The sequence below is a fragment of the Sminthopsis crassicaudata genome, chromosome 4 (assembly GCF_048593235.1).
Source record: "Sminthopsis crassicaudata isolate SCR6 chromosome 4, ASM4859323v1, whole genome shotgun sequence".
NCBI classification, from domain to species: Eukaryota; Metazoa; Chordata; class Mammalia; order Dasyuromorphia; family Dasyuridae; genus Sminthopsis; species Sminthopsis crassicaudata.
In genome coordinates this window covers 429,715,251-429,724,790 of record NC_133620.1, presented here as the reverse complement: position 1 = coordinate 429,724,790, position 9,540 = coordinate 429,715,251, and the positions used below count along the sequence as shown (strand labels likewise).

The 9,540-nt window shown below is 41.8% G+C and overlaps 1 protein-coding gene across 1 annotated transcript; it reads left to right on the top strand.

The window, feature by feature from the left end:
* Positions 1 to 258: 258 nt before the first annotated feature.
* Positions 259 to 9,258, top strand: LOC141539786 (acidic mammalian chitinase-like). Its single transcript, XM_074263039.1, has 10 exons — positions 259 to 389; positions 482 to 686; positions 991 to 1,047; positions 1,385 to 1,550; positions 1,672 to 1,796; positions 2,561 to 2,684; positions 2,993 to 3,175; positions 6,846 to 6,962; positions 7,640 to 7,778; positions 8,556 to 9,258. The coding sequence occupies exons 2-10, from the start codon at positions 607 to 609 to the stop codon at positions 8,885 to 8,887; spliced, it is 1,323 nt and encodes a 440-aa protein (XP_074119140.1). The 5' UTR covers positions 259 to 389; positions 482 to 606; the 3' UTR covers positions 8,888 to 9,258.
* The last annotated feature ends 282 nt before the right edge of the window (positions 9,259 to 9,540 follow it).

The window sequence follows — 9,540 nt, the reverse complement described above, 5'->3', positions numbered from 1 at the left end:
CCACAAGGGGGAGTAGAGAGTCCTAGTCAATAACGGGGAGATGCTGCAAGTCTCTTGTAGGAGGTTGTCCTTGAGGTGACCTTGAAGGGGCTGAGGGATGCTGAGAGGTAAAGATGAGCAGGGAGGGCGGTTCGGGTACAGCAGGCAGCCTCTGTAAAGGTTCGGAGGGGAGGGAATAGCGACAGGCCCCTCCGAGGGGGAGGTGTCACCTGTCAGACTTTGTAAAGGGAAGGGGGAACCCCGCCCCCTCCTCGCTCGGAAATTCTGCCCTTCTATTTGTTGAATTTAAAAAGGAGAAACCCAGGTAACAGCGACAGGTGGATCTGAGTGATAGTAAAGGGATTTAAATTCCCCATGAGCTCATCTTTTGAACTGGAGATAACAGGAAGGTAAAGGTGGGAAGGGTCGCAGTGGCTGTCGGGGCGGCCCCCGGTTGTGGCGGAGGGACCGAGCTCTGACAGCGGCTCTCTTTGCCTCCAAGGTTCCGCCTACAAGCTGGTCTGCTACTTTACTAACTGGTCCCAGTACCGGCCGGAGCCAGCCAAGTACTTCCCCAAGAATGTGGACCCGTGCTTGTGCACGCACCTGGTGTACGCCTTCGCCACCATGAACGACAACAAGATCGCTCCCTATGAGTGGAATGACATTGACGTCCTGTACCCGCAGTTCCGGGCCCTGAAACAACAGTCAGTAGCCGCGGGCGGGGGACCAGCGAGGCTGCGTGGGGTGCCCGGCTTTGGACCCCGTTCTCCCTCCGTGTCCTTTGTCCCCAAAACTACATCATGACGGCCATTTAGCATTTATTAAGCGCCTACTGTGTGTCAGGCTAATACATTACGGGGAGGGCAATGAGAAGCATGACTCTTTTGGCCTGGGAATTGTGATTTGGTCAGGCTGTGATTGGCTGTCGCACCTTTTCTGGGTAATTAAGTGGTGAGGGGTGGGGCACGATCCTGTCTTTAAACCTGCAGACTTGTTTCTCCCCTCCAGGAATAAAGATCTTGTCAATCTCCTCGCCATCGGAGGCTGGAACTTTGGCACACAGAAGTAAGAGCTTGTCTAACTCCTAGAAGGGAGGGGGAGGGGGAGGGGGGACTCTTGGTGCTCAGGCATCTGTTCTACTGTATTTTTGTTTATTTTGTTAACCGTTTCCCAGTTACATTTAATTTGGTTCAGCAGCATTCAGTAGTGTTATGGATGCAATACGCTTCCTTTTAACCTTAATACCAGGAAAAAAAAAAAAAAGAAAAAGTTATTCCAGTATGTAAAAATTGTTGAAAATTGTGTGCAAGGACAAGGAAGAGGGGCCATGAGTGCTCCTGCCATGAGTGCTCCTGCCACTGCCCCATGGCCAGCGTCCCTAATGCAGACAGTTCTCTCCTAGATTCACCACCATGGTCTCCTCTGCTGCCAACCGAAAGACCTTCATCTGCTCAGTCATTGACTTCCTCCGGCTCCACGGGTTCGATGGGATTGACCTGGACTTCGAATACCCCGGCTCCCGAGGCAGCCCTCCGGAGGACAAGCAGCGCTTCACCATCCTGATTAAGGTGGGGATGGAACCTGGAGGAAGCTGATAGAGCCTGTGTGTGTGATAAGCCTGGGCGAGGGGCCCGGGGGGAGAAGGCGATGGGGCCAGGCTCTCAGCAGCCCTTCTCCCCCTCTCTCCAGGAAATGTTAGAGCTGTTTGAACAGGAAGCCAAAGAAACAGGACTCCCCAGACTGCTCATAACAGCGGCTGTGTCTGCTGGGAAAGGCACCATCGATGCTGGATATGAGATTGCCGAGATTGGAAAGTGAGCTCGGTGGGGCTCCCGGGGGTCTCAAATCTTAGGAAAGTGGTTTCCAAAAGTTTGGGGGGAGTGATTGCCAATTGTGTGTAGGAGTGAGCATGTGCATATTTATTAACTATATATACATGTACACACACACACACACACACACACATATATATATGTGTGTGTATATATATATATATATATATATATATAATTATATGTACTGATTATATTTTTATTTGTATATGCTGAATCCACCATTAGAATGTAAGTTTATTGGGAATACGTTTGTTGTTTTTTTTTTTTTTTTCAATTCTTTGTACTCAAAACCTCTCTATTTACCCCCCATTCCTAGCACGGTGTACATTATTGATTGTTTAAATGCATCCTTCATCTCTTGCATGTCCTTAAAGGCCATGCCAGTAGAGTGAATATTTTTTATGGATCCTACACCAATTGAAAAGACTTTGACTTTGGGGCTGATGATGAGCTCTTTTAGGCAGGGGATGCTTTTGCTTTTTTGTGTGTGTCCCTATTGTTTAGCCTAGCATCTTGCATATTTATAGTGACTTAATATGTGTTTGTTGACTTAGTGATGGTATTTATGTGGTTTGAAGTTAACCTTAGATAAGTTAAGAAAGGATCACTGAACGACTGGTTCACTTCTAGAAAATGGATATTTTTGGCTCCAACATCTGCTCTTCTAAGGTTTCCCACCTGAGTTATTCATAAAATATGCAGATTTCCTGGGCTTCCTACCTGAGGCATGTCTCTCATTGCAGGCTCCTGGACTTCATCAGTGTGATGACCTATGACTTCCATGGTGGTTGGGACACAGTCACGGGACATAACAGCCCCCTTCATGAGGGATCCAAAGACAAAGGAGATAACCGCTTCTTCAACTGTGTAAGAAAGCTGCTGGGGGGGGGGGGCAGCGTACCACTGTAGATAGTGTGTTGGCCTTGGAACCTAGAAGGTCTTAGCGCTATGTCACTTAACCAGTGAGTGTTTCAGGCAACTCTATAAAACACAGAATTGTGGAAAATTGAAGAGATGAGATCAGAAACTTCCCAATAGAACCAGAGCTTTGTGTCTCCCCGCAATGGGCGGCTAGTCATATGGGAGTTCTGCAGGTCTGAAGGCCTTTGGACTCGGATTCATTAGACCTAGTCATTTCATCAATAGGAAATGATGCTTTGCTTTGTCTCCTGAAGGAATATGCCATGAAGTACTGGGAAGACAACGGCGTTCCAGCCGAGAAGCTTATCATGGGATTCCCTACCTATGGTCGAACCTTCCGGCTCACCACCTCTGACACTTCTGTCGGTGCTCCGGTCTCTGGGGCAGGCTCATCAGGCCCTTACACTCGAGAGGCTGGATTCTGGGCTTATTATGAGGTAATGCATTTAAATCGATCGTTTGCAAATGGGTTAAAAAAATAACTCTCTGTCCTCCAACTCACTCCATGACATCCTTTCCCTGGTTCTGAAGATATATAAGTAGAAGTAGAAAGCCCCTGGAAGAGCAGGACCTAATTTCCAATTATATTCACATTGAGCTTGAAGCCTTCGGTCTGGTCTCATGTCGGGGATGGTGCATTTATTTACAATCATGTAAACATGGAGAGGGCTTCCCTCAAAAGGCTTATGACATTCTAATCTCTTGGGAAGGGAAGTGGAGTGAGTCTTATCCACCTGTAGCCTATCAAGTTTGAAACCTTTTTTTTGTGGCCAATTTGTGACCTGAAGCTATTTTTAGATGAGTTAGGAAGACCTGAATTCAAATTTTGCACCAGATAACTTGACCTGCCTGTGCCTTTATTTCCTTTTCTGTAAGATGGGATAATAATAATTGAACCTACCTCACAGGGATGATATAAAGAATTAAATAGGATAATATGTATAAAGTACTTTATAAAATTTAAAGTACCATGTAAGTGTCAACTTATTAATTTAACAAATATTTATTATGTAACTATTATGGACAAACTACTGTTCTGAGAATATGTGGTCACAGATGACCATGGTCAATTTTCTCAAGAAATTTACATGTTTTAGGTGGGGTGATAAGACAGGAATACTGAAAAATACATATACTGTATATTGTGCATATATATATGTATATACACACTGATGAATATATATATATATATATATATATATATACTATATGCCATGTATATATATATATATATACACTGAAGAGTATATATACTATATATTGCATATTTATACACACACATACATAGTGAAGTATATAAGCTGGGTATGATGATACATAGGTTAGAGTTTCTAGGAAAATCTGAGGATTTCCATTTTGGTGGGTTCATAGAGTCATAAACTTAGAAATGGAAGGAACCTTAGTCCAACTCCTTTGTCTTGATAGATGAAGAAACAGAGACTGGGAAGGATAAAGTGATCCAGGGAAGAGGGTCTAACAATTGAGATGAAGCTTGAAAGATAAAAAAAGATTCTAAAATATAGAGATGAAAGGGAAAACACCAAGGACTGGGAGGATCGTTTATATGAATGCTTCAAGATGGGAGATAGAGTTTTGATGAAATATAGAAGGTATGGAAAGGATTAGGATATAAATCTGGAAAGAAAAGACAGATTGTGGTGGGCCAAGGAGTTTGTATTTTATTTTAAAATTTATGGAATAAAGCAAGCATTTCCATTTAAAAGGCAATGGAGAGTCACTAAAGATTTCTAAGCAGGGAATTTTCGTAGCTTCATAAGAGTGGGGAGAGGCTGGAGCTCATTGGGAGTTTATTATATAATCCAGATAGTGGCTTCAACAAGGAAGAAAGCAATATCAATAGATAGAAGAGGGGGATTAGAAAGGGATTCTACAGGAAGAATTGTTATTCCATGAAAGAGGGAATATTAAAGAGATTTTGAAGCTGGAAATGACCAGAAAGTGGAGAGTTGTACCATTAGTAGAAATGTGAATTTGGGGAGGCAGGACAATTATATTTTGGATATAAGTTTGAAAGATTGACAAAATATCCAGAAAGAGGTACACAGCATGAAGGTGGAGATGCTAGAGAGAAGAAGGTCTGGATACAGAGTTGATAGTTTTCTGGATAAAGATGACAAATCAAATGCATTGGAGTGGATGGAAAGTTGCCTTGACAGAACTTAGGGAGAGAGGAGAGGAAGAAAAAATGATCAAGAAGGGATAATCAAACAGGGAGGAGGAGAAAGAGCCAGAGACAAAATGTCGCAGAATCAAGAAGAGGAGAGAATATCTTGTAGAAAGAGGTGATGAATAATATCAATTATTTTGGGAAGGTCAATGAAGCTGAGGAATGAAGAAAGGCCATGAGTTGGAGTGAGCAGGTCAGTAGAGTGATGTCAGAACCCAGATTACAAGAAGCTGGAACATTGTGGGGGAGGCAAGGTAGTGAAGGTAGGGATTGTAGAATATTTTTGTGAGATTTTAGCAGTAGAAGGGACCCTTGCTATCGGCTTATGGCTAGAGCCTAAAAGGAAGATTCTTTTTTTTTTTGGAGGATATTTTACTTTTATTTTTAAAAATTTTAATTATAGATTTTTATTTTCAAAATATATACATGAATAATTTTTGACATTCACCCCTATAAAACCTTGTGTTCTAATTTTCCCCTCCCTTTTCCCTTCCCCCACTCTGCAAGTTATCCAATATATGTTAAACATGCAATTGTTCTTTACATATTTCCACAAATATCATGCCGCACAAGAAAAATCAGAGGAAGATTCTTTAAGTATTGGGAGACATGAGTGAGTTTTTTGGTGCTGGGAAGGAAGTTGTCAGCACACATACATGTGTTACAAATGTACATATACATAGGTATATTTTCATATATAAACAATAAATATAAATTACATATGTGTAAACTATATGCATATACTTATAAATATGTATACCTATATAAGGCATAATTTATAACAAAATATAATTTATACCCATATAGAACATGTATACATATGTATATCTGTAATACATATATGTGCACATATTCACACATAATTTTTCTTTCTGTTTTCCTCCCTTTTTCCCTTCCTTCATCCTTCTTTGCCTCTCTCTCTTTCCCTCTCTTTCTGTTTCTCTCTATCTCTCATTCCTTCCCTTCCTTCCTCCTTCTCTCCCTCCCCCCCTCCTTCTCTGTCTCTCTCTTCCTCTCTCTTCCTCTCTCTCTCTCTCTCTCTCTCTCTCTCTCTCTCTCTCTCTCTCTCTCTCTCTCTCTGTCTTTCAAGGAAATATTATCAAGGGATAATATCAAATACAGAAATAGAAGCATTAGTCTTAGGAAGATCTTCTTCATGTTCTAAAGGTGCCACAGAAAGGGAGAAAGGGAAGATATTAGGAAACGTGAGGCATAAAGGAGGATAGAGGCTTTAAAAGTTCATTATCTGATTACCCTATATGTTTTCATTCAATTGACAAGCATTTATTATCTCAATATATCTCAAGTACCGTCCTAGGAACCACCCTCAAGAAACTTACATTCTTTTTTTTGGTAAATTTATTTATTTTGAATTTACATTGCTTTATGAATCATGTTGGGAGAAAAAAATCAGAGCAAAGGGGAAAAACCATGAGAAAGATAAAAAGACAGAAAAAAGAAGTGAGCATAGCATGTGTTGTTTTACATTCAGTCTCCATAGTTCATTCTCTGGATGCAGATGACATTTTCTGCCAAAATCTATTGGAATTGCTTTGGATCATTGAACCCTGAGAAAAACCAAGCCTTTCATAGTTGATCACGGCACATTCTTGCTATTATTATGTACAATATATTCCTAATTCTTCTTGTTTCACTCAGCATCAGTTCATGTGAATCTTACCAGGCTTTTAAAAATCAGCTTGAAGAAACTTACATTCTACTGGGAGGAGACAACATGTATATAAAAATAGCCAAAATATATACAAAATAAATGCAAATTAATTTTAAAGAAAATGGGGTCTGTAGTCTTGAAAGAAACCAAGAGTTCCAAGAAGTCAGAAGCTCTTATTGTCATTTACTTAAGCTTCAGTTGTGCAGAACTGATGGTGATTGGCTGTTACCCTCCTTTCCCTCCCCAGATCTGCACATTTTTAAAAGACGCACAGACCTCCTGGATTAATGATCAGAAAGTTCCCTATGCTTACAAAGGCAATGAATGGATCGGCTTCGATGATGTAAAGAGCTATGAGTACAAGGTAAGAATTGAAAGGTAAAGATTGATTCTTGCTTCCAAACCTGGCAAGAACAGGGTTTTTCCAACATTCCCCAGCACCCATGAAGTTGAGGGACTCCATCAAGCTGTTAATTCGGAGGAAAAGCAGAAACCTACCAAGCCGTGATGCATTCAAGCTAAATACAAGAGTAACATTTTAGTTCAATGCAATTAAATTCGATAGACATAAAATACCTAAAGATACAAGACACTGTTGTAGGCATTGGGTACATAAAGACAAAAAAACCCGGAACCTTTCTTGCACACGAAAAGCTCATATTCTTTTGTTCTTAAAACTGCCCTTGTCTGAATTCTCATTGAATGAAACTCTATGGGGGACAAAGTTGGCCTGATACATCTGGCTTCCTTTATCAATCATAGAATTATAGTCAGGAGGAGATACTCTCCTCAGAAGCTGAAGCTGACAAGGCTGCTTGAGATTAAGCTCAACAATGAGTTAGTTGATAAAATTCATTTAACATACTGAGAGAATTCCCTATATTAAGTCATTGGGATGCACAGTACATAAAATATAATGCCTACTCTATTTGTGGGTTTTCTTTTTACAGTATTCTCCACTCACATCAGAATGGCCCAAAAAACTATTTCAACTGAGGAAAAGATCCTAAATTGCTAATTTTTTTTTTCTTTTCTCTACAGGTGGATTTTGTTAAGCAGAACAAATTCGGGGGTGCTATGGTTTGGGCCATTGACCTCGATGACTTCTCAGGGTCTTTCTGCAATGAGGGCAAACATCCACTCATAAGTAAACTACGGTCTCTCCTGGGGCTCTCAGCAGGTAACTCAATGCTGGGTAACCAGTAACAGAGTAGGCTTAGGAGTATTAGGGGTACACTGGGGCAGCAGCCAGAGGAGACAAGGCAAGTGCTAAATTCACCAAGTAAGAAAAGCCTGGGTTAAAAAAAAAGCTACTAGGGTTCTGAGCCTTCCTTCTCCAGGAGGATTTTGGCACTTGCCACTGTACCTTGTTTCATCATTGAAAGTTGGTGTTCAAAGGGGCCTTGCATGGTGCAGGAGGAGGAATATGACTTGTGGTGATGTCTGAATGATTCTCAAAGTTACCAGTTAAAAATTTGGACCATTCAAGGAAATCTCTTCCTTAGGAGTATTTTAGTGCAAACTAAGCTGGCCACGACCAAAGTGAATTTTCATAAACTTATGTTATTGTTTATATAGATGGAAAGGTCCTTTCTCCCCTATCCAGCTTTTTTTCATGTTTTCCTGCTTCTTTGCCCCAGTGGTCTTGTCATCTCCGGAATATGCTCAATTAGACTTCTCTTTGGTATTTCTTCCCTGCAACTTCCTGTTAATTATAGACAAGGTCTTGAAAGAGTAAGAACCTCTGACTTTACTGCTGGCCTTTGTGGCAGCTTCCATTTGCCATTTCAATTGCACCCTTTCTAGCCTCAGCTAAAGTTTGACTTTCAGGGTGAATTTCCCAGAATTTGGAGCCTGAAGGAGATGTCCAGGATGAGGTTCTATTTTTGAACCTATATGTAAATGAAAAAGTCCCCTCTAGGTGTGATTCATCTCACTTGCTCTTTTCCTCTTGCAGAGTGTACCCCCGCCAGTAAAACCCTGCACGACCTGTTCCCCGCACCTAGAAGTCAAAGCTTCTGCTCCAACACTGGAGGAGGATCAGGGGGTGATGGAGGCAGTGGTGGAGAAGGGGGTGGCAATGGAGGCAGTGGAGGCGGCGGTGATGGAGGCAACGGCGGAGAATCTGGAGGAGATGGTAGTTTCTGTGCTGGCAAAGCAGATGGCACCTACGTGGATCCTGAAAACACCACTAAGTTCTACAAGTGTGCCGGAGGCAAGACCTTTCATTTCCAGTGTGCCCAGGGCCTGGTCTTTAAGGAGAACTGCATGTGCTGTGACTGGCCTTAAAACAATGATACTCTGCTCAAAAGCCTTCTGGTCTTTCCCCATCCCACCCCAAGCCCCACTCAGTGGCAAGCTCCTTGAAGGCAGATCTGCTTTTTATTGATTCTTGAATCCCCCCTCCTCCCCCAGTATAGTACAGTGCCTGGCACAAATATTCTCCCGAACACGCATGTGTTGGCAATCTACTTGGCCTGGTACCACAGTCCATCCCTAGATGCCTACCTTGGTTGATTCCCCACCTCTATCTTCCCATGATCACCGCAGGAATCCACCCAACATCCATCCTCAGGACCTTTCCCAACTTTTCCTAACATCATAAGGATACCAACAGGATAAACATCGGTGAAATATTTTAATAAAATATCTACCCAGTACATACATCTTGAAATATTATCTAAATGGCAGCTTTCTCCTTAGGGCAGGAAAACTTAGTTTAGCCTTTCAGGGCTCACATTAGCCTGTTGTTACAGCTGGGAAAATGTCAATCTCTGAAATGGTACAGAGACCGGCATTTTGTGTCGAGTGAAGATTTCAAATAAATTGAGTCCAGCAGGTTAGTTTGCTTGCTTTCTGTTTTGTGGGTCCCTATTTAGAATGGTATTTTACAGAAGTCATCTTCTCTAGGGAAAAGGGTTGCCCAGATCAAACCCGGTTCT